General features: G+C 37.9%; 1 protein-coding gene across 1 annotated transcript in view; it reads right to left on the minus strand.

Annotated features, from left to right (window-relative positions):
- ERO1LB (ERO1-like beta (S. cerevisiae)) overlaps positions 1-26,665 on the minus strand; it is a 69,447-nt gene that overhangs the window by 16,836 nt on the left and 25,946 nt on the right. Inside the window, exons 3-9 of the mRNA XM_011935736.1 lie at positions 21,966-22,049; positions 20,605-20,646; positions 18,522-18,604; positions 12,317-12,390; positions 5,300-5,420; positions 4,801-4,847; positions 1,821-1,832 (exon numbers count right to left, since the gene is read on the minus strand). Of these exons, the coding sequence (XP_011791126.1) occupies positions 1,821-1,832; positions 4,801-4,847; positions 5,300-5,420; positions 12,317-12,390; positions 18,522-18,604; positions 20,605-20,646; positions 21,966-22,049 (463 nt within the window). The remainder of the gene's footprint in view (positions 1-1,820; positions 1,833-4,800; positions 4,848-5,299; positions 5,421-12,316; positions 12,391-18,521; positions 18,605-20,604; positions 20,647-21,965; positions 22,050-26,665) is intronic.

Raw genomic sequence — 26,665 nt, forward strand, 5'->3', positions numbered from 1 at the left:
GATGGTCTCCATCTGCTGACCTCGTGATCCACCCGCCTCGGCCTCCCAAAGTGCTGGGATTACAGGCATGAGCCACCGTACCCGGCCTAATATTTCCTCAATTTTCTAAGACTAATAAGTTTTAAGGGGCAGCTAAAAAAATCTCTTAATTTTCGATATAATTCTTCAGGAAAGTTAATACTAATATAATACAGAAGGGCTTAACTAATCTGTGTACTGAATGCTGAAGAACATTCCTGGGGTTGGGGAAATGCTGGTCAAGGGATACAAAATTTCAGTCAAAGAAAAGCAGTAAGTTCAAGAGATTTATTGTAAAACATGGTGGCTGTAGTTAATCACAATGTACTGTATTCTTGAAAATTGTTGTGATTTAAAGTGTTTTCGCCAAAAAAATGGTAAGTATGTGAGCTAATTAGCTCCATATATCCATTCCACAATGTATACATATTTCAAAACATGTTAAACATGATAAAATATATAATTTTTATTTGTCAACTTAAAAAAAAAAAAAAGAACTATTCCTGGCCCTATAACCTTCTTCAGAGTAGGGGAAAAAGAAAGAAAAGAGAGCAGTCAATAAGGATCAAAATTGTTAATGCACTTCCTGAGTTACCTATCCTGTTTTGTTTTTTTTTTTTAATTGAGAACGATAGAAATTATAGAAAAACTGAACACTCGGATGAGCTGAGTAAGGAGTCTAGGGATAAATTAGATGGTGGGGAATTACTTTGCTTACTGAGAGTCTTCATACTTTGCACAACAATGAAAACATCTAGCAAATTAATTCATTCAACATATAGTAAGGATCACTTATCATTATGTCACTCGTGATTCAGAAAACCTCAGTGCCAACAGGAAAAGTCTAGTACCCAACGTACTAAAAAATATGGCCTCTATCAATCTAATTTAAACTACCACTATATAGTCTTACCTACCGCTAAAAAGGGTCTCTTTACTGTCTCCCCAAACATGCTTGACTTTCTCAACTTCCAGCTTCATGCTGTTTCCTCCAACACGTACTCTCCAATTCTATGGATCTAAATGTGTCCCATTAGTCAAAATTCACCTCAAATGCTACCTCCTCCAGTACGCTTTCCCACATCGCTCCCGGGAGGTACGATCTCTTTCTCCTCTAAGGAGCTATATATCATCTCCCGTTTGTACCAGGTATGGAGTATTTCTTTACCTCAATACCATTGTTTATGTACAGTGCTTATCTTTCCTACTGTCCTATATATCCTCAGCTCCTAGAGGGAAAGCACCATGTTTTAAATATCTTCCTACCCTGGACAATGCCCATCAGTGCCCCTGAACACAGACAGGTAAACATTCAGGTTAAATAATTATTTTGGCTATTTTGGGGGTATCTTTTAACCAGCATTCATTCAGTAATCAATTGTTTATAAACTGCTCGTCATCAAATTAAGTATTATATTGATACCTGAGGTTAGAAATTTCAAAGTCAATAAGAAAATAAAGAGGTCACAAGACACATTATCTGGTAAAACTACCTTAATTCCTTCTCCCCACTTCCTCAGAACATATTCAAGTAAATTATATAATAACCAGAAAATGGGGAACTTGTAATGTGAATTGATTTACAAACTAAGCATTTAGGGAAAATGGTCTTTTTTTTAACATAGGATAACTTTATAGATACAAAATAATCTTTTCTTTTTTTTGGTCACTATTCATTAGTAGCTATTTTCTTAGAAAATAGGAATACTTTCTTTTAAATTACATAAAGGAAAAATCAAATTCTGATGGTTAAAAAAATTTCCTCCACACTTGAAGCAAACACAAACACAAGTTTTGCTCACCATCATCTTCGCCTAAAAGAGAAAATAATAGAAAAAATTTTAGAAAATGTCTTACGTAGCTCAGATCCCAATACTATTTTTTGAGATTAAAACTGTTAAACTATTAATTATATTACAAACCTTGGTCACTGAGTAGACATCCTGCAAATGAGTCCTCTTAATCAGAATATAGGCCAAAGAATATAAGATTTGCACATTTGGCCAGGCACGGTGGCTCATGCCTGTAATCCCAGCACTTTGGGAGGCCGAGGCGGGTGGATCACCCGAGGTCAGAAGTTCGAGACCAGCCTGGCCAACATGTGAAACCCCGTCTCTACTAAAAATACAAAAATTAGCTGGGCATGGTGGCGGGCACCTGCAATCCCAGCTACTTGGGAGGCTGAGGCAGGAGAATCACTTGAACCCAGGAGGCGGAGGTTTCAGTGAAACAAGATCATGCCATTGTGCTCCAGCCTGGGCAACAAGAGCAAAACTCTGTCTAAAATAAATAAATAAATAAAGAAGCCTGGGCACGGTGGCTCAGGCTTGTAATCCCAGCACTTTGGGAGGACCACGAGGTCAGGAGTTCAAGATCAGGTTGGCCAAGATGGTGAAACCCCATCTCTACTAGAAATACAAAAAATTAGCCAGGCATGGTGACGGGCGCCTTGTAATCCCAGCTACTCAGGAGGCTGAGGCAGAGAACTGCTTGAACCCAGGAGGCAGAGGTTGCAATGAGCCAGGATCACACTACTGCACTCCAGCGTGGGTAACAGAGCGTGACTCTGTCTCAAGAAAAGAAAAGAAAAAAAAAGATTTGCACATTTTAAAATACAATAAATAATAAAATATCAGAAAGCAATTAAAAATAGTCATTAAGACCACTATTTTCAATAATTAATTACTATATAAAGTTGCTCCTTTAATCATTATGCACACAATCCTCTCTGAACGTTCCTGTTTCCATCCTGGAATATTTTTCTCTTTTAAATTACTGCTCCTCAGCAGAGACAGGCCTTAATGACAGCACATCCCAAACTGTAATCAGTGAGACCCTTGGGCAAGGTGCTGCTTCCGGGAGGCCTAGAGGTGGGAAGAGGCCGGAGGGCGGGCTCTAGGGCTACACGGCAGCTCTGCCTATCAGCTTTATTATGTGGGTTCTGAAGCGAGATTTCATTTTTGGACAAAAGTTCCTATTGCTCAAAACCTGTTAGAAAATTGTTGTATAAGCCTAGGGGTTATGACTCAGAAACGTGGAAGAAAGAGTTAAGAAGATTAAAGAACTATTAATCAACCAATTTCAATGGAGATAGCATGTAAATAGCATCAGCAAGAGCTATTAATTACTTCATAGAGTACTCCTATAACAGCTAGGAACCATTCTCTTTAACTAGTCTTGTCTTCTTTCATATTTCATTTTTCTTCTTGTCTCCTCTTCCCTTCCTCTTTTTCTATGTAGTAGTTTCCTTTTTCTCATCTTTCCAGCATAAAATGTTATGTCTCTGATATATCACTAACATGGAAGTGAAGTGTTTCTTAAGACTTGATGGTTTTTTTAAGTGAAAAACTGTATTTTCTGCTTTAAAAGTATTAAGTGGCTGTAGGAAAGGTCTGGAAGAACACCTTTCAAACTCTGTACTATGGAATGGAAGAGCTTTCCCTATATAACTGTTATATTGCTTCAATTTTTACAAAATGTTGTGGAATTAAAACTTTTAAGTTGAAAATAGAAAAGTTGTGAAGCAAAAGTAGTAAAAGAGACAAAGGATAAGAAGCCAGGCACATCTTTTTCAGGACCAACTTCCTTCTCCAGGCAGTTTCAATGTGAATTTGGGGAAAACGAGTATTTGCCACACTGTGACAGAGTGAGCATGAAAAAGCAGTCTATGCAGTCAACTCTTCCAAGTCTATTTGGTTCTCAGAAAGGTCTAAAGATACAAATTTAGATCAGGAAATCAAATTTCTTAAAACACTCCCCGGCTAAAGGAAACATTGGAATGGAGTCAGTTACAGAGTTGCTCCCAGGGTTTGGTTCCTCATTGAGAACAGAATGAGGATGGACCCCACTGATGGCAGTAAAGCTGTTCTATTGAAATATAATGCCAGACACAGGTGTTAACTTAAAATGTTCCTAATAGCCACATTTTTAAAATTCAAAAGTATACACACACTACAACAAAAATATGTTACATGACACACAGGTTGTAGTAGTCTTACCACTTACCAAAACAATAAGGTTCTGTCTAACACCAATACAGTTTTTACATCTAAATAAGCTAAGATTAAATAAAATTTAAAATTCAGTTTCACACTAGCCAAATTTCATGTGTTCAACAGTCCCATGTGGAAACTGGTTCCTTTATTGGACAGTACAGATACAGAGCACTGCTAAAGGCAGCCTACATTTCTCATTTTTCCTACTCAAAGTGTGGCACATGAGTCAGCACCTGAGGCAGTACCTGGGAGCATGTTAGACTGTTGGGCCTCACGCAAGATCTACAGAATCAGAACCTGCGTGTTACCAAGGCTCCTACGTGACTTGTACGCACGCTGAAGTCTTAGAAGCAGTTAGCAGACATTGGCTGTCAAACTTGGTTGCATACTGGAACCATCTGGAGAGTTTAAAAAATACCAATGCCTGCTGTTCTCATTCCAAGGATTCTGACTTAATTAGTACAGTGTAGGGCCTGAGCATCCAGATTTTTCAAGAAGTCCCCAGGAAATCTTTGATATATATTTCTTCCTCACGTATTTTAATTATTTTACATAAACTTCCTAGTTCAGGGTCTGGCACAGAGCAGGCACAAAATAAATGACAGTAATTATGTAAAACAACATGCCTAGAAATCTCAAGACTTGACTATGAACTAATCTTATACTTTTTGTTCATCATTCAAATTAAACAAAATATAAAAATGAAAGCTTTTTCAATGTAAAGTTTAGTTATAAAGACATTTTATAAACAATGAAAAGCGTGAAAATGCACATAGGAAAAACCTACCTCGGCTAGGTGCCAGAGGATTTAAAGGACGATAAACAGATCGAGGCCTGAAAAAGAAAGCACAATACCCGAACATAAAATGGTTTAACTTTTAGAGTGTATAATTTTGTTCCAGTAGAAACAAATACTACCCTCCCCACCCTCTCTTTTTTTTTTTTTTTTTGAGACACGAGTTTCACTTAGTCACCCAGGCTGGAGTGCAATGGCGTGATCTCTGCTCACTGTAACCTCCGCCTCCCGGGTTCAAACGATTCTCCTGCCTCAGCCTCCCAAGTAGCTGGGATTACAGGCACCTGCCATCACGCCCAGCTAATTTTTTTGTATTTTTAGTAGGGATGGGGTTTCACCATGTTGGCCAGGCTGGTCTTGAACTTCTGACCTCAGGTGATCCACCCGCCTTGGCCTCCCTAAGTGCTGGGATTACAGGTGTGAGCCACAGCACCCGGCCTCTCCCCACCCTCTATCAGTTGTTCCTTCTTCCCCCACCCCCTCCAGTTACTTGAAACAGTTCTCTTCATAGATGCTGTTCCACACTCTCCATGCAGAGGTCCCTTTATAGCCAGTGTAACGCTCTGGGTTCAGCAATAGGTCTACATACTGAGCAGCTGGAGATCTCTCATCTGAACAAGAAACAATTCATAAAAACCATCCATATTTCACCATTTATCTAAGATTTAACAGTACAAAGCAAATCGGACTACTCAAAGGTAAGAGAAATGCCATGCTTTTCAAGTGATCTCCAACTTAAATGGTACAGTGGCTAGTATACTTGTGACTACTTGATGCAGGATTTGTAATAACTTGGACAAATTCCTTAAGAGAAGAAAAACAACTCTTCCATTTCCTTTGGATACGCAGTGCTCTCTTAAGCAATGTAACATTCCCTTTACCTTATCAGAGACATGAATCATTTCTTAAGTTTTAACCACCCAGGACTGAAAAGACCAAACAGAATCATAACCTGCTTTAATATTTCATATGATTTATTCTCTAAGAATATACCTACCTAACCACACACTTGGAAACATTTTGTAACATATATTGTATTAAAAATAGAGATTTCCTTGCTACTCTCTGCTTGGAGTTATGAAGTAAATGGCTCCATAACTTTGTGATCCAAATCTGATTATTCATAAAGCTATACCATGCTCTAGTTTTTAAAAGTTATATATTACTGTTTTTACTGATGTTAACATACTGAAGTGCTTTTTTTTGCTCTCAAACTAAAACGTAGTAGGCACAACTTTCACAAACTTGTTGAAATATTTAAAACAAAATAACTATTTTCCATATTGAAACCCAAATGAGTATTTACCTGATCTCCACTATTTGGACTTTTTTTTTTTTTTTTTTTTTGAGACGGAGTCTCACTCTGTCACCTAGGCTGGAGTGCACTGGTATAATCTCAGCTCACCACAACCTCTGCCTCCCGGATTCAAGTGATTCTCCTGTCTCAGCCTCCCTAGTAGCTGGGACTACAGGCGTGTGCCACCACATCTGGCTAATTTTTGTATTTTTACTAGAGACGGGGTTTCACTATGTTGGCCAGGCTGGTCTCGAACTCCTGACCTCGTGATCCACCTGCCTTGGCCTCCCAAAGTGCTGGGATTACAGGTGTGAGCCACCACTATGTCCAGCCCTATTTGGACATTTTAACTGAGATCTCTAAGAAATACAAAAGATTTTTTAAAATCTTAATTATTGAAGCTCACATTCTGAATAGAAATGGGAAATGTGATTTTCATAGCTAAAGAAAAATTACAATGACTAGGCCTCACACATATATGCTCATAATACATATAAGCTCAAGTGTTATATATGATGGCACAGATATATTCCTTTATTTATATGCTTACTACCTTTTGTTGTCATTAAACAATAACACATAGGCATCTGGTTTAAAACAGGAGTCAAATATGGTCATTAAATGTCCCTCTTTCGTTACCTGATAGTATATTTTCCTGTAAGTAAACAGTATTCCCTGGACAGTCAATGACCACAGACTGGGATTATCCATGATCACAGGGCAAAATAACATCTTGATCCATGCCTTCCAAGAATTACCTGGCACTTGTTGTTTCTGAGACAGAGTCTTGCTTTGTCGCCCAGGCTGCAGTGCAATGTGAGATCTTAGCTCACTGCAACCTCCACCTCCTGGGTTCAAGCAATTATCCTGTCTCAGCCTCCCAAGTAGCTGAGATTACATGCACTTGCCACCATGCCCGGTTGATTTTTTGTATTTTTAGTAGAGACGGAGTTATGCCATCTTAGCCAGGCTGGTCTCGAACTCCTGACCTCGGGTGATACACCCGCCTGGCACTTTCATGATGTAGGAAGAATACAAGGATAACTAATAATTTACTATATTAAATGGGTTGTATATAACTTAGACAATGGAAACATGATTTTGCAGACTATAAGAATACTGGCTCTATTTCTAGCTCTAAATTTGTAAAGATACTCCACTATAAAAAACAAGGCAAATAAAACAATTTACAGATGGATAGAAAAAACTGTCCAAGAACACAGATTGACTCAGGACTCAAAAACAGTAACTTCCAAAAATCTTAATTTAAAATAAAAATTCAAATTATGAAGTGTAAGTATGGCTTTTGATATGGGCACAGTGGTGCATGCCTCTAGTCCCAGCTGCTTGGGAGGCTGAAGTGGAAGGATCACTTGAGCCCAGGAGTTGGAGGCTGCAGTGAACTATGATGGCACCATGCACTCCAGCCTGAGCAACAGGCCCTTTAAAAAAAAAAAAAAAAAAAAAAGTATGGCTTTTAGTAAAGAAAAAAAATCTTAAAACTCAGTATTTCTAAGTTGTATAGTATTAATCTCCAAAACTGCTCTTGAATAAATCTGTCTGCAAAATTGAATTATATATAAGCTTCACAATTAAATATAACATTAATTTATGTTCTCTGATGCATATATATGTACATATTTCTAAATAATTTGTGTGTGTGTGTACATGTAGGACTACATGTGTATAGAATCCTCCACAAATGTGCAAATTGGACGAGTACCAACCGCTTCTCCCAACAAAACCAACCCAATAATAAAGAAGAAAAACCATGATTCAAATATTAAACCATGATGAGGGAGCTAAAAAAAGAATCACAAGAGGAAAATCAATTATATCAGGTTTTTCATTGTTCTTTTTTAAGAAATGTGGTCTTACTTTGTTGCGCAGGCTGGACTCGAACTCCTGAGCTCAAGCAAGCCTCCTGACTCAGCCTCCCAAGTAGCTGGGACTCCAGGTGCTCACCACAACACACAGCTCAATTATATCAGTTTATATAACTACTTAAGTAAAACTTACATTTTTAAGATTCTTAATGTTTATTCCCTTACTTCAATCAATACTTTAAAAAAAAAAATATTGTAATACTTTCTCAAATCATGAAGAGTGGGTTTTGTTAACCTATACAAGGAGTTTGCAAACTACAGCTTGTGTTCCAAATCTGGCCTGCTTCTTATTTTTGTAAATAAAGTTTTCATGCAACATGTTCATTTGCTTACATACTGCTTTCACACTATTATGGCAGAGATGAGTAATTGCGACAGAGACCCTGTAGTCAGTGTATAAAGCCTAAAATAGTTATTATTAGTCCATTACTTAAAAACCTTACCAACCTCTGCTCTATACTGACAAGAATTTCATGAGACATCCAGAGTGAGCAAAGCGTGTGGCAGAAAGCAACTACAGGCCAAGTTCTCTACAAACACACTAGCTGGCAGTGCCCATCCTTATCCCTGGGCCATCTGTGACACTGATTTTCATTTGTTCCTCAACTGCAACTTGTCTCAGTTTGTACAGCTGCATCATTCATTCAGATAATTCTCTCTAAATTATCTGGCCCTCTACTATGACCTCCCCTACAAAAGTTTATCTTCTTTCTGCCTCTACAAAGCAGCTTCATAATTCCTTACTCTGGGAATTCATGCAGTTGAACTAGTATTATTTCCTCCTTTTCAAGTATACTTTTTTTTTCTTCTTTTTCTTTTTTTTGCAATGAGTCTCTCTCTGTTGCGCAGGCTGGAGTGCAATGGCATGGTCTCGGCTCACTGTAACCTCTGCCTCTCGGGTTCAAGCAATTCTCCTGCCTCAGCCTCTCGTGGCTGGGACTACAGACATGTACCACCACGCCTGGCTAGTTTTTGTATTTTTAGTAGAGGCAGGGTTTCGCCACGTTGGCCAAGCTGGTCTCAAACTCCTAACTTCAGGTGATTCACCTGCCTCAGCCTCCCAAAGTGCTGGGATTACAGGGATGGGCCACCGTGCCCGGCCTCAAGTATACGATTTTTTCTAACTGAATTTCCTTGTCACTGTCCTAATTTAATAGAGTTATGAGGTCATACCACATTTTCTAGGACGTTAAACTTTCCTCCCTACTTCCTAACTCATATATCTCTTAAACATTAATGGTAGCATATAGGACAACTTAGTGTGCAAGCTCTTTGCTATGGTCACAGATAAAACAATACTGTATTATAGACTCAGGATTCAGCTTAAAGCCCTCCATCACCAACTCTACCCCAAACTGCTACTAACTCACTGTTAAAACATCATTTACAGTCAAGGAGAAGATACAGTTTATAAAGTGCTCAAGAAATTTTGATACACAACCAGATTTAGAAACTACTGTTTTAAACATTAAATTTATTAATGAACATATTTTAAGGGAAAAAATAAAACTAGAAATCTATCATGCTATTTAGGCTTTTTATGAAACAACTAGTTCATTCAGCAAGTATTTACTAAGCATCTACCACGTCCAGGCACCGTTCTAGGCACTAGGGATACATCAGTGAACCAAAAACAAAGCCTTGCCCTCAAGTAGCTCACAATCTAGCTGGGGAAGACTGACAAGGAATCGATACACTCAATAATATGCCATACACTGTCAGGCAGTTGTTCGTGCTTGGGCAGGGTGGGGGCCAGCAGTGCAAAGGGACAGGGAGTGATAGTGGCTACTAACATAGCGAGATGAGAGCAGGTTTTTCTGATAAAGTGACATTTGAGGAGAAACACGAACCAAAAAGAAGAAGCAAGCCATGATAAAGATAGTAACAACAACAACAACAACAAAAAAGAGTGGTAGGAAAAGCAGTTTACCTTAAAGGATATTAAATTACTAAATTATTTTAAAAACTACGATTTGATCTATAGGGATCATCTTCCATTCAAACGAAGTCATTATCAACAACAAAACAGCAGGAAATGGGGTATATGAATACATTCCCCAGTAAACTGAGTAAATATTCTTTATATTTTTGTTTTAATCCACTGAATTTGGTAAACAGCAATAACTAAACAATGATTATAAAGCTACCCTGACGGTAATTTTAAAAACTACTACAGGCCAGGCATGATGGTTGATGCCTGTAATCCCAGCACTGTGGGAGGCCAAGGCAGATGGATCACCTGAGGTTAGGAGTTCGAGACCAGCCTGGCCAACATGGCGAAACCCTGTCTCTACTAAAAATAAAAAAAATTAGCTGGGCATGGCGGTGCATGCCTGTAATCCCAGCCACTAGGGAGGCCGAGGCAGGAGAATTGCTTGAACCCAGGAGGCAGAGATTGCAGTGAGCCAAGATTGTGCCATTGCACTCCAGCCTGGGCAACAGAGTGAGACTCCGTCTCAAAACAAAACAAAACAAAACAAAACTGCATATAAACCATTGGAATATATATGAACATTACAACTCAGAAGAGTCATGGTAAACCAATGAGTAGGTACCATGGTTTTATAAGAATATAAAAATAATTGATTTAAAATATAATCTTGAAAATATTAAGGGGATGATTTCACATAAATTCTTAAGAAACATCTCTTACCTTTTACAATTTAAGAAACTAATATCTTAAAAAACAGTTAACACGGATGGGTGCAGCGGCTCACGCCTGTAATCCCAGCACTTTGGGAGGCCAAGGTGGGTGGATCACAAGGTCAGGAGATCGAGACCATCCTGGCTAACATGGTGAAACCCCATCTCTACTAAAAACACAAAAATTTAGCCAGGCATGGTGGTGGGTACCTGTAGTCCCAGATACTTGGGAGGCTGAGGCAGGAGAATGGCGTGAACCTGGGAGGTGGAGCTTGCAGTGAGCCGAGATTGTGCCACTGCACTCCAGCCTAGGTGACAGAGCGAGACTCTGTCTCAAAAAAAAAAAAAAGAAGTTAACACTGTTTATACTGATGGCAGGTAATCTACATATCAGTTTATTTATAGCAGGCACTTCCTGCAATTAAGTATTTTTATCAATTACCTATTTACCATAAGAGTAATATATATATTCACACAAATTATTAATCTGAAAACCTATTAAATAAGCACTATTTATACTTTGATCAAAGAATAGGTAAATGGGCAATTTAGAAATAAATGACGATGAGTGTTAAGCACTCAAATATAACTGTAATGACAAACAAAGAGCAAATGCAAGAGTAAGGAGAAGTTCAATGGCTTGCTTTGAAAAAACCTTTGCCAATTCTAGACATCATAGAGAGGATACTTCATTAATTACCCCTTGGTATAACCTTACTCAGATTCCTTTAAAATTTCCTTACTGAAACCACATAAACCAAGCAAGCATTCCATCTCCCACCATTATTCTCAGTTTACCATACTACAGTAGAAGCTCCCTCTAACTTACTCCACTACAGGCTGGATTGATAGCACAATTGTACCTGTGAATCTTTTTTAAAACTTTAGGAAGCAGATCACTCTAGATGCCTGAAGAGTTCCAAAGAACTATTTCCAACTATGCATACTTAATCCCCAAATTATTTTCCACTATGAAAAATATTACAATACCAAGGAAAAAGGTGAAGAGAAACCAAATGAACGATTTACGCCTACTTAGCAAAATTCTTTATCCTATAGATAAAAAATTTTGAGTCACTGCAATTACCTTCTGTTAAGAGAAGTGGTAGTTACTCTGGTGGAGAGTGTCCAGTCTTTCTACCATTCCAGGGGACTCTTGGAAAAAGGGCTGTGGAGAAGTCGAATTAGGGTCCTCTCCAGCATTAGAAAGCATCTTTATATGAGTTTGTTAAGACCTCTAGCAACTTCCAGTGTAAATATTTTTACAAAACGTTCACAGATCTATAACTAAGTGGCTTCAATTGAAGGTCCATGGCAGATGGGGTATCATAATGGAAAGAATACAGGTTTTGGATTCGGATATGGGATCAAATCCCGCCTCAGCCTCTTGCTGTTGTGTGATCTTGGGCAAGCTATTTAGTCTTTTTCAGACTCAGTTTTCTCAGATATGAAATTAATACACACTTATGAAGGTAGCTGCAGAGACCAGAAATAATGTATTTAAGGCACTTAACACAAGGCCTGGAACACAGGCTCTCATTAAATGCTATTATGAATAATAAGGTCTACATAGCAAAATCCAGTATTGAAGCTATAATTCAGTTTATATTTTCATTGATTAAAATGTCTCATAAAAGGGTTAAAGTTAAACTAATGTAATGATAATAGTTTATTGTATTACCATCAAGTTCACAAAAGTGATCCCGTGAATCATCATATCTTGCCCAGTCAATGAAAGCTTCTTTGCTTTGATTACTATGGGAAGGAAAAATAAAAAAGAAAAATTATTAAATTTGGAGCTGAAACTTTTAACATTGTATTCTAGTGTCATTAAAATAGATAATCTGAGGTCAGTTAAAGATTAGATGATGCCACAATTCTGTTATTAGTGATTACATGAAGGAATGATAAAAAACAAGTTACATGAAAATATATATATTAATTTCCTTGAGTAATTTATATTTCTTAACTACACTGAATTATTAGGACTAGTCAATAATAATTACTTTAACTAGAAATTAATTTATAAATACATATAACATGTAAACACAAAACTCAAGCTAAACTTTTCAATTAACTTAGAAATTACAATGTTAATTGTATTTTTTCCTGAAGTAATTAAATTTACTTTCAGAATTCTTTAATTTAAATTGCTTCTATACTTACAAGATCTAAAATACCAATAACTGTATTTCTATAATCTCCCATCCAATGTGGTATTCACTGGTTACAACAATGCCACTTTCATCATGGTGTATCATTCATTTCACAGCCTACTTAACATTTAACAAAATCTATGATCAAGATTTCTAACTTGAAGAACTGATAAGGAACAACTTCACTGAAAACAACTTTGATCTACATCAACAAACCTATATTCAGGCTTTCTCTGTATTGAATACTCACGATGGTAGGATCTATCAGAGAGGCATCATTTTGCTACCGTCTTTATTCATAACACAAAAGGAAAAAACAAGGTACAAAAAACTATATAAATCAGGTATATGGGTAAAAATCAGGTAATTCCTAAATGTGGTACTGTCATAATCAAGAATTTGTTTTGTATTTGAGAAGCCGCTACAAAGAAGTGTATAAGCTTGGCTGTACCACATCAACTTTATCAATATATTTTTCCAGTTCAACTTACTGTGGAATTTTTTTCCCTATGGGAGTATATAATAAAAATTAACAAAAATATTGTATCATAGTTGACTCAATTGAAATACATGATGCCATAAAAAATAATGCCTAATTATAGCTAAAATGATGTAACTAAACTTGTGTTTAATAAGATAGATCTTACATTGAAAATAGTGAAGAACAAATCAATAGTGATATAAATTCCTATTTTCTTGTTAACGATATGACTGACTTTCAGGAACTTGCTTCTTTGAGCATCCTCATTTGAGGAGGCTTTGCTGATTCTTTCACCTAACCCCTGCCTAAAACCACAATAAAGCCATGCCTAAGCCAGAAAAAACATTGAATGTGCATTCAATGCTAATAAAGCTGACTCAGTTTGATTTATAAATCAATTAGAAGGGACCTTAGAGGTTATCTAGTTGAACTTTTCCAAAAGTCAGTTTGAAGATGGATGCACCACTGTTTGCATGAGAATTTCTCAGGCTTATCCTTTCAAGATAGTATCCTGAGGTTAAAGTAGTAGTCGTCAAACTGGGAAATGAGGAGCACAAAAGATGGAATAGGGAATGAGAAACTTTCTGGGAGTGATAAAAATTTTTTTTTTTTTTTTTGAGACAGGGTCTCACTGCACCCAGGCCGGAGTGCAGTGACATCATAACTCAATGTAGCCTTGACCTTCTGGGATGAAGTGATCCTCCTACCTTCAGCCTCCCAAGTAGCTCAAACTACAGACATACGCCAACACATCCAGCTAATTTATTTATTTAATTTTTGTACAGACAGGGTCTCGCTATGTTGCCCAGGCTGGTCTCAAATTCCTGGGCTCAAGTGATCTGCTTGTCTTGGCCTCCCAAAGTTCTGGGATTACAGGTGTGAGTCACCGTGCCCAGTCAATATATCTTTTATTTATTTACTTACTTACTTACTTACTTAATTTATCTGAGACACAGTTTTGCTCTGTCACCCAGGCTTGAGTGTAGTGACACGATCTTGGCTCACTGCAACCTCCACCTCCTGGGTTCAAGTTATTCTCCTGCCTCACCCTCCTAGGTAGCTGGGATTACAGGTGTCCACCACTACGCCCGGCTAATTTTTTTTATTTTTAGTAGCATTTAAGTAGTATTTTCACCATGTTGGCCAGGTTGGTCTCAAACTCCTGGCCTCACGTGATCCCCTGCCTCGGCCTCCCAAAGTGCTGGGATTACAGGCATGAGCCACCAAGCCTGGCCTATGGTATCTTAATTGTGATGATGTTATATGGGTGGACACGTGTCAAAACATCAAACTGTATACTTTATATGCAGTGTGTCATATTTGATTATACCTCAAAGTAAAGCTGTTTAAAAAATCATAGTATCAATCGCTGGAAAAGCTGTAGAAAAAATAACTGATACACTGCTAGTAGCAATATAATCTGGTAGCAATTTTAGAAAACAATTTGGCAGTACCTAATCTCATTCGTAGGTGTATTCTCCATAAAAATGTACACATGTATGCACCAAATTTATTATTTTTTTACACATAGTATCTCATTTTGTCACTCAGGCTGGGGAGTACAGTGGCACAATCATAGCTCATTGCAGTCTCAAACTCATGACCTCAAGTGACCCTCCTGCTTCAGCCTCTCAAGTAGCTGGGACTACAGGCCCACGCCACTGCACCTGGCTATTTTTTTTTTTTTTTTTTAATTTTTTTGTAGAGACAGGATCTCACTTGTTGCCCAGGCTGATCTTGAACTCCTGGCTTCACACAATCCTCCTGCCTTGGCCTCCCAAAATACTGAGATTACAGGCATGAGTCACCATGTCCAACTCTATCCACCAAAATATTTTTGAAATGGCCCCAAAGTATAAGCTATCAAGAGCAGAATGGAAACATGGCACATTCTTACTATAGAATATTATGTGCCAATAAAAAAGAATTAAACATTGCTATGCCCAAACACATGAATGAATCTCAGACACATGTTAACAAAAAGAAGCCAGGTACAAAAGAATATATTCTATATCATTCTATTTATAAACAGTTAAAACCAATCTCTGTCAGTATCTCAAAATCATGGTTAACTTTGGAAGGTGATAATGACTAGGAAAAGTCCACATGGTAATCCAGGCAGCAAGTGTACTGCTCTGGATGGTGGCTATAGAGTTGGGTTCATTTTGTAAAGTTAAATTGACCTTTACACTTAATAATTTTCTACCCTACTGCATGCGTATTATACTTAAAAAATTTAAGTTTCAAAAATTTCTGTTCAACAAAAAACTACAAGCAAAATTAAAAGACAAGTCCTAACAACCAATAGAGCCAACAAAGAATTATCACATTATATAAAGAATGCTTACAAATCAGTAATAATTTAAAAATCCAACCCAATAGAGAAAAAAATGACAAAGAATATAAACTGGCAATTTACCCCAAAATTTTGTAATGACTTAAGCCTAATCCCTTGATCATTCCTCTATTTACACTCTCTCCTTGGTGACCTCACTCAGGTTATGGCTGCTAAATACCATCTATTCATTGACTGACTTCCAGACCTCTCCCCTAATTCAGACTTGTATACCCAACTGCCTACCTGAAATCTCCAAGGGGATGTCTCACAGGCAGCTCAAACTTAACAAATCCAAATATGACTATAACTTTGCAGACTTGTTCTTCCTGCAGCTGTCCACAGGTCAGTAAATGGCAACTCCACTTTTATAATTTCAAATCTTGTAGTCATCCAAAAGTTCATATCTTCTCAATATCACATATCTAATACTGCAGCAAATCCTGTTAGCTTTATCTTCAGAATACATCCAGAACCTGACCGCTTCTCATCATTTCCACTGCTATCACCCTGGTCTAAATCACCATAATGTCTCATTTGGATTACTACAATAATCACATAATAAGGTTTCTGCAACGTATCAGGCTCCCTCAACACATGCCCTTAACTCCTCTGTTCAAAACCGCCCAGTGACTTTTATTCTACCAACTCTAAAAGCAATACTCATTATAATTGCTTTCAAGGCTCTACAAGATCTCTACCCACCCCACCTCCTGCCCCATCCCCAGCATCTTTTGACCTTGTCTTCTGCTTCTTTGCCCTTGATCACTGTGCTCCAGTTACGTTGTTTTACTGTGTTTAGGTCTAGGCATGATCCTGCCATGGGGGTTTTCAACTAACATTTATACATACCTGGAATGCTCATACCCCAGCCAACCATAGTATGACTCATGCCTTCACCTTCTTCAGCAATTTGTTCAAGTGTCGTATTATCACTTAGGTCTTCTCTGACCACCCAATTTAAAACAGTGCCACTCACTCCTAGCCCTCTTTATTCTTCCCTGCCTGTCTTCCCTAACATTCATAATCATTTTACTTATTTCTCACATATTTTACTTGTTTATCCTGTTATTTCCTCTGACAAGGATAAAGCTACACGAGGGCGGAAATTTTATCAGTTGCATTACTGTATTCCTAGTACCCTAGAACAGCGCTTGGCACATTGCAGACATTCATTTGTTGAATGAAGAAGAAACTCAGATGTCCAATAAATAAAAAATGCTCAAATCCACTATAATTACGAAGTATAAATTAAACAACACTAAGGTGCTATTTCACACTCATCAAACATTACTTTTGGTAAGGATGTAGAGAATGATACAAGCTGTCAGCACTGGAGTCAGTAAACATTCACACCAAGTACTATGGAATGTCATCAGGCAGTATCAAGAATGGGTACAAAAAAGGCAATCCTAAGATTCAACAATTTTACTTGTAATGTGAAAAAAAACTCAGGAATGCTCAAGGTGGCATGTTTGTAAAGGTAAATAATTGGAAATAGCTAAACAATCGTCAATAGGAGAATAGCTAAGTAAAATATGGCATATTTATATGATGAAAATCATCAGTTAAAAGAATAAATCTGTGTTTCAACATGGACAGATCTAGAAAGCAAAATGTATAATGAAAAAAATTGCAGAATGTTAAATATAGGATATCATTTATATAAAGGAAAAATAAAACCATATACACAAAATAAAACTATCTTATGTATACATATAAATATATGATAAAAACAAAAATGGACTGGATATACACCACCAAATTCATGATAGTAGTTACCTCTACTGGATTAGGGAATACAGCATAAGGGATTTAAAATTTATGTGATATGTCTTGTTCCTTAAAACATACGGCAAAAAATGTTAATATTTATTTACTTGGAATGGAGGATTATATATTTGAAATGGAGGATATATATGTGGGTGTTTATTATCTTTTATTTTCCTATATTAAATTTTGTTTTCAATAAATAAAATTGCTAATTTATACTGAGTCATTAGCAATTATAGTACATATATACAAATCTTTCTTTTTTTTTTTTTTTTTTTTTTTTTTTTTTTTTGAGACGGAGTCTTGCTCTTGTTACCCAGGCTAGAGTGCAATGGTGCGATCTCAGCTCACTGCAACCTCCGCCTCCCAGGTTCAAGCAATTCTCCTGCCTCAGCCTCCCAGGTAGCTGAGATTACAGGCACCTGCCACCACGACCGGCTAATTTTTGTATTTTTAGTGGAGACAGGGTTTCATCATGTTGGCCAGGCTAGTCTTAAACTCCAGACCTCAGGTGATCTGCCCACTTCAGCCTCCCAAAGTGCTGGGATTACAGGCGTGAGCCACCGTACCCAGCTCATAAATACAAATCTAATCAAATGGGAACGTAAAGGAATTTCTGAAATATCCCATTCCCAACTACTGATTATGTCTAGTCATTTTACACTGCACAGTTTGAGGCCACTTATATATTATTTATGCTGGTTTCTATTTAGAACAAATAAGGAAAAGTTAACAGAAAAAATCTATGAAATTTAGCAGTTAGGCTAACAACTTTTATCATTCAAAAGGTAACATGCAGACTGAATTACTATTTATAAAAGACTTCGGAGTTCAAGCCCCTTCTTCCATAGTAATCAGGAAAAATGGATCCATAAACCCTGTTAGCTAAACAATCTTGTAAATTTCTACTTTTTAAAAGATTTACTATGGATGATACATTCTAGAAATTTAGGGATAAATCAGCCAAGAAGAGGCAAAGCTGTTATGAAATTTAGGATAAAGAAAAACTTTTTCTTCCTTTTAAAAATATATTAGTTAAAACTTTAACGGGTACAAAAAGTTTTTACCAAAATCATAAAAAAAATTGATTCTTGATATCAATAAGAGAATATTTTCTTAATACTACCAAAATAAAACTTGCCTTAATGTGCTGTTAATTGCTCCCAGTTTATTAGCTTGCTCACAATCTTCTAATTCTTTGGTATTGTTTGCCATTTTCAAGTACTGCAAAGAAGTTCATAAGTTTAGTTATAATTATTACCTTATTCTTTATTTCAGTTTCTATTGGCAGAATAATCAATCTGTCAACAATGATATACACTAAATATAGATACATTCCATTATAAAAATCTCTATCATATGTAAGAAATACAAATGAAAATGAGGCAGAAATTTCCACCACCTAAATATTATTTCTGTCAACAACATATTAAAATTTAACAATTAGGCTGGGCGCGGTGGCTCACGTCTGTAATCAGCACTTTGGGAGGCCAAGGCGGGCGGATTACTTGAGGTCAGGAGTTCAAGACCAGCCTGGTCAACATAGTAAAACCCCGTCTCTACTAAAAATACAAAAATTATCCAGGTGTGGTGTCACACGCCTGTAATCCCAGCTACTCGGGACAGGCTGAGGCAGGAGAATTGCTAGAACCTGGGAGGTGGAAGTTGAAGTGAGCTGAGATCACACCACTGCACTCCAGCCTGCATGACAGAGCAAGACTCTGTCTCATAAAAACAAATAAAAATTTAAAAATAAAAGTTAACAATTAGCACTGATGTGTTGGTGATGATGTCAACTGAAAAAACAACCCTCTTGGGAAGTAAATTTGACCATATATATGTGTGTGTGTGTATATATATATGTATACATATATATGTGGTCAAATTTAGTTCCCAAGAGGGTTTTAATATATATAAAAGTTATATATACACACACACACATATATATACATGTTCGCAAAAATGCTTAAACCTTTGAACCTGCACTCCCACTAGTGAGACCATATCCCAAGGCAACCATTTTTTTAAAAAGGTACAACTGCCTTGGAAAATTATTTGGTATTATTTGTAATGTTGAGATAGGCACACCTTGTGGTTCAGCAATCCTGCCTTTACATGTAGACCTAGAGAAACTCTTACATGTGTGCACGAGACAAAGGACAAAAATGCTAATGCATTACTGTTTGAAATAGCCAAAAACTGGGAACAACTGAAATGTCCATCACTAGAGGAATGGCTAGTATGTGTTACAGTCATACAACTGACTACAGCTACTAAGATGATGAACAAAATCCACATACACTAACAGGGAAAATTTCAAAAGCATGAGTAAAAACACAAACTGAAAAAGAGTGTTTGTAACCTAAAGAAATACAAAAATATTTTAAAAATTTACACACAATAAATTACATATTACTTGTGAATACACATGCAATAAAAGTGTAAAATATATTACCTGTAGATACACCTGCAATAGGAATATAAAATCACAGAAGGATCCTTCAGAAAAATGGTTAGTTCTGGGGAGGGAGGAAGTAGAATGAACTGGGAAAGAGCTGAGGGGGTTTCAACTGCTTTTATATGGTTTTATTTATTTCATATCTGAAGCAAAAACAAATACAATAAAGTGAAAACAAAAGATTACACGGGAGAGAGAGCAAGAAGAAAATGCAAAGGAGGCACAAGGAGGAGACAGAGAGGATATGATGATCTTTATTATGTATGTGCAGTGGTGAAAAACAGGAAATAAACAGTTATCCAAAAACACATAAATGGCAAAATAAATTATAATACTCTCATAAGAGGACAAGAACAATCATTAAAAATGAGTATCTTAATACCATCTGAAAGTACTCTGCTCAAAATATCTTGATAATTATTTACTCTATACAATATAATTTTGAACCTGCCAGGCTGACTAGTTGAAACAGAAGACTAAAAATAGCTATGTGATAAAACACCTGCTGACTAGGGGATCTGACACTATAGTTACATTTAATAGTTGTTCCAGAGATTCCAAAAACAGTACTGAAGTAATTTCAAAAGAATCTAGGAATGTACAACCTATCTGCTTGATGCAAGAGTTAGGGATTTGGAATTCTGAGGCAAAATGTCCCCATTCCCAACTAACCATAACATGGTTCTTTATTACAGCCACTGTCAGTCAATAAACGGTAAGCTTCACAATGTAAAGCAGAAACGCTCAAGGAAGAGGAGGGACTTACCTTATTAGAATGCCCAGCTTTTATTCCAACTGGAATTTTACTCTTAAAAAAACAAGAAAAACAAAAATTTACAAAGTGATCTTTGTTTTTGGAATTTCTTCACAAATTGTCAATGCATTGCTCTAATTCATCAAGTATTTTATTCTATCAGGGGCAAATATACATTCGCTCAAATTCTGTTTTCACACTCTCTCAGAAGGTAAAAGCGTTATCCCAATATACAGACTTATAAATCAGAGTATAGAGAACTGAATGACATACACAAAGTCAGAAAGCCAAAAGCAGCTCTAATAACCCTTATTGCAGTATTTTTTATAGTCTATATAATTTAGGTTAAAGACACTGATGATCACTTCTTCCACAAACTTTGTGACCATAGAAAAGAAAGTTTTAAAAGTTCAAAATTATTTGCAACGTATTATGTGCAATTTTAACTTCTGCTCTAATAAAGTGTAGGCAATTTTGGATTGCTAGAAGGTTTTTTTTTTGGCCCACATGATTAACCTAGAGTTTACCAATCTAATCTAGGGTTTACCAATGGGAGAAACGTATGTAGCTGGAATATTCTTTTTCACAAGGCCAATAATTAGTGTTAGGCTTTAATAAATGTATCTGAATTATTACAACTGGTTTATCAAACAGAACTTTAAACAAAATACTTAATACATATTTTCTTCTTAAAGGAAACTGAGTATTATAAATTTTTAAAGAATATTCCCTTTAGGAAGGACATTGGTACAGATTTTTAAGGACAACAAACTAGATTGACTAGGTAAGAAAAGCAGAAAGTGAAAGGAAAACAAAGCTTCAGCTAATTACTTTTGAAGGAGAGGAATATAATTAATTGTTAGATAACAAAAATCAAAGTCTAACATGTAGCATTCTCTTGGTGTTAAGTATAGGTTTTTTTAAAAAATATAAATGTAACAAGGCCAAGTGAAAATCTAATTCCAAGCCTGAAATTTCCCCAATTAAATCACTATAAATTTGAAATAGGGTCCAGTAGCTTATTTTTATTTTGTTTTTTTCCTATGAAACAAGATGCTGATTCAATAAAGCATGAAACAAAAGACAACTGCAGATCCAATCCTAGAACAGGCCTCTGATTTTCCTTCCATTTTAGAATAAGACTATATTTCCACATTCGATCACCAGTATCACTGGATACAAGTGTCTTCAAACCCATTTCGGTGTCAAGTATAGAATCTTCAATAATCTGGTTCTAAAGGAGAAAGCTGAGAGCATGTGAATTTGCTGACATGTCCAAATCCATTGACAGTAGCCTGAAATAAAACAGAGGTTATGCTTTTCTAAAAGTCCAAGAGAAAATTGGCTTTGCCCTGCTGTTTTATTTATTATACCTCTGGACAGGGCTCCACATGACAGTCTTTTATTGAACAGTGGCCATCTTCTGCCCAGAAAGGACAAGGTCGCTTCAGATTAACCTTGAAAGAAAGAATAAATTAACGTTAGTAAACTGATATTATAGTTACAGGATGTTCTCAAAGTGTCACTGTGCTGGACACCAGTGACATGGTGGTGAATAAGAAGGAATACTTCCTATCTTAGTGGCAGCTACATGGTTCAGAATCTAAAATGACTGCAGTGAGCTAGATCATGCCATTGCACTCCAGCCTGGGTGACAGAGAAAGCATTTAGAACTACTTTAATGTCTTCCAGCCTCCTGGTGTTATCTTATTAATGACAGTTCTCTTATGCACCCATTTATTCAACGAATGAGAACTGAGCATCCACTATGTGTCAGGCACTGGTTAGGCTCTGGGTGAAAAAAATGGACAGAAAAAGAACTCCCCTCTCCCTCTGGAACTAAAAAATCTATTGAAGGAAACAAGTTAAATATTTGTATGTTTCGTACAAGTTGTAGTCAGTGCTACAAAGAAAATGCAGAGAATTGTAATAGTGGGGCTGGCGGATGGAGGCCTCTGAGGCGGTAATATTTTAGGATGGAGGAAGTGTGCATTTGGGTAAGGCCATAAAAAGCCTGGACAGTTATGTGAACTAAAAAACACCAGTTGAGCCGATGTTTAATGTAGAAGGGGGAGGGTGGTAGAGAACGAGGATGGAGGTAAACAAGGGACAGATCATGCAGGACATTTTAACCATGGTAAAAACTCTGGATTTTCCTATTCTACACATACAGGAAGACAGTAATTCAATAGGACTTGCAGATTGCCCATGCCAAAATCTAGGTTTTATTCTCTTTCCTCCCTTTTCTTGTACCCCATCAAACAATTCATTTTCCTTTTTTCACCACCTACCTCTTGCCGACACTATTGCAACAGTCTCCCTGCTTCTACTTCTATTTCCATATAGCAACTACAGTTATCTATTTAAAACAAGTCAGATCACATCAATCCCTCCTCAAAACCTTCCTGTGGCTTCCATCACCCTTAGAGTTTATAAACTCTGCAGCAAGCTCCACAAGGCCCTCCATAACCTGGCCTCTGGCCTACCTCTCTGACCTCTATTATGCTCCTCTGGCCACACTGGCCTTGCTGGGAGGGAACATACCAGGCTCCCTGTGTCTCAAGGTCTTTATTATTTTTATTTTTTGAGACAGGGTCTCGCTCTGTCACCCAGGCTGGAGTGCAGTGGTGTGATCTCGGCTCACTGCAACCTCTGCCTCTTGGGTTCAAGAAATTCTCCTGCCTCAGCCTCCCAAGTAGCTGGAATTACAGGCGCCCACCACCGCGCCTGGCTAATTTTTGTATTTTTAGTAGAGACAGGGTTTCGCCACATTGGCCAGGCTGGTTTCAAACTCCCGACCTCAGGTGATCTGCCCACCTTGGCCTCCCAAAGTGCTGGGATTACAAGTGTGAGCCACTGTGCCCGGCTGGTCTTTATCTTTTTTTTTTTCTGTTTTGAGACAGTGTCTTGCTCTGTCACTCAGGCTGGAGTGCAGTGGCACAAACCTGGCTCACTGCAGCCTCAAACTCCTGGGCTCAAGCGATCTTCATACCTCAACCTTCCAAGCAGCTGGGACCACAGATGCACCACCATGCCCAGCTAATTTTTTTTTTTTTTTTTTTTTAAGTAGAGACGAGGTATCACCATGTTTCCCAGGTTGGGCTGGAATTCCTGGGCTCAAGCCATCCACCCACCTCAGACTCCCAAAGTGTTGAGATTATAGGTGTGAGCCACGATGCCTGGCCTCAAGGTCTTTATATTTGCTGTCCTCTCTGCCTGTATTATTGTTCCTCCAGATCTTATGACGGCTCACTCTTTCACCTCATTCAAGTCTCTCTCACATGTCACACCTCAGCAGAGAGACCATTACTGGCCAGGCTTGCTAAAGTAGTGCTCAGTATGCAACCTCTATCCCAACATACTGTTTTACATTCTTTTATGGCACTTATCACTACCTGAATGCTATCTGCTTATTTATTGTCTGCACCTCCTACCATCATAAGGATCAGAATTTTGCATTATCTTATCCTTAGGGCTTAGAACAGTAGTATAATACATGGTAGACACCTAACTAATACGGTTAAGTAAACAATATCTATATTACAGAGAAGAAGACAAAAACAGGTAGAGATTGGCAACATAGAGGAGAGGGTGATCAACTCTGACTTTTGGTAATATGTAACATGGGTATGACTAGAAGTGTTTGAGGGAGATTTATAGGCAGCGGGGCAGGATGTGCATAAACAAAGAACCTTAAAACAGCATGGCACATTTGGGGACTGCAAGTTCTCAGCCTGGACACCTCCCTTGAGCTTCTGGCCTGTATACCCACGTGCTTCCTTGATTATCTCTTCCTGGATAGGGCATTCATAGGTATCTCAAAATTAACATATCCAAAACTGTACATCCTCCTTCTAGTAATTCTCACCATCTGCATAAACAGCAACTCCATTATTCTAGTTCCTCAAGCCAAAATCTTGGCAGCTTTTCCAGCAACTCCCTGAGGCTCTGGCCTCTAACAAGCCATTATCCGGGAACCTAGGTAGCAAATAAAGAATAAACCTCCTTAAGCCTAAACAGAAGGAACAGCACTCTATGTGCCGCCTTCTCCCCTGGCTTACTTCAGGTGCTAATCCTAGCCATAAGTTCTCTCCTTGGAAAGAGACTGGAGGCCTCTGCCAGCAAGAACAGGAGGAACAGCACTCTCTGTGCTTTCTTCCCTGGCTTGCTCCTGAGATAAGTTTCTGCAACCTCTCATTAGAAGGAGGCAAGGGAACCTCTCCATGACTAGAGAGAGAAGGGGACATTCCCTGTGTCTTCTTCCCTGACTTGTTTCAGGGAACTCCAGACCAAAAGGTTACCCCTGCGAGGTGCATGTGACACTTCTTGCTTGAATAGGAGAGTGAGCACTCTCTGCACCTCCTTCCCTGGCTTGCTCCAGACATAATCCCAGCCCTGAAATCTCTGCCAGCATGAATGGAAGGGACAGCACTTCTCATGCCTTCTGCCTCTATGTGCTCTAGAGATAAATTCCTACAATCTCCCGGTGGAAGGAGGTGGGGGACCTCCCCATTCTGAAAAGGAAAGTCAGCACTCCCTGTGCCTTCCTCCTGGCTTGCTTCAGTAATAGCTTCAGATCAGAAGTCTCCCCCTGCTAGGGAGGCATGAGACCTGCTGGCCCAAAAAGTAGAGTGGGCTTCCTGCGCCTTTTTCCCTGCAGGCTCTGGCAATAATTCCAGGTCTTCAAACTCGCCACGAAAAGTTTTTGAACACGTCAAGAACCCCAACTTTCATAGCCTTCACTGGAGGGACAGGCTGCTAAATCACCTAGCTCTGGGAGTTGATGAAGCTCTATACTCCTGAGTCTCCTAGACCACTGAGAACAAACAGGTGACTTTTAAACTTGCAAATAAATATTCAGCAGCTATCTCCTCCAGGTTAAAAGTCAGCAGTTAGATCAATAATACAGACATCTGCCTCAGACGCTCTCCTTGGTGCAGAGCAGAATCAGTGGGAGATAAACTCTGGCTTTCAGCTTCTCTGCAAGGAAAGAAGAAACCAAAGCATACATCTAACATCCCAATACCTCTAGTCATATCCCAAGGGAATGGCTTCTATACCACCCCTCTCAAGGCAATAGTACAACTTGACTCTAATTTCTTGGAGGCCACTAAGAACAAAGACAGGCTGGACAAGCACAAAGTTCTGAGGAACCAGAATACTGCCCAGGCTGACTGGGAAGAAACACCTGCTACATAAGACCAGTCTAACAAGACTAGAGAAGGTGGTTCTTTTATATAATACACAGAAACCAACAGAGTTAAGAAAAATGAAGAATTACTTCTTCTAGTAATATTTACCATCTGAGTAAACAGTAACTCCATTATTCTAGTTCCTCAAGCCAAAATCTTGGCAGCCTTTCCAGCAACTCCCCACAGCTTTGGCTTCTAATAAGCCAGTATCTAGGAGCCTATGTAGCAAATAAAGAATAAACCTCCTTGAGCCTAAACAGAAGGAAAAGCACTCTATGTGCCTTAAGAAAAATGAAGAAATAGGGAAATATTATGCTAAAAAAAAAAAAAAAAACAAAGACAATCTCAATTAGAAGCCAACCCTACTGAACTGAAGATATGTGATTTACCTTATAGGACATTTAAAAGGAGTCATAAAGATGCTCACTGAGGTAAGGAGTGTGATGCATGAACAAACTAAGAATGTCAACAAAGAGGTAGAAAATATTTTTAAAATACCAAACAGAAATCATTGAGCTGAAGAACACAACAGCCAAACTAAAAAAAATTCAATAGAAGGGTCCAACAGCAGACTAGATCAAGCAGAAGAAAGGATTAGCAAACTTGAAGACAGTTCACTGGAAATCATCCAATCTGAGGAACAAAAAGAAAAAAGAATGAAAAAGAATGAAGACAGCCTAAGGGACTCATAGGATACCACCAAGCAGAATTACACACATTATCAGATTACTAGAAGGAGAAGAAAGAAAAAAACAGACAAAAAAAAAAATTCAAAAAAAAAGTGGCAGAACACTTCCCAAGTCTGGGGAAGGAAACAGAAAGTCAGATCCCCCTATGTTAGCTTGTTTATGATGAAAGAAAGAAAGAAGGACAGAGAGAGA

The sequence above is a fragment of the Colobus angolensis genome, unplaced genomic scaffold, assembly GCF_000951035.1.
Source record: "Colobus angolensis palliatus isolate OR3802 unplaced genomic scaffold, Cang.pa_1.0 Scaffold148, whole genome shotgun sequence".
NCBI lineage: Eukaryota > Metazoa > Chordata > Mammalia > Primates > Cercopithecidae > Colobus > Colobus angolensis.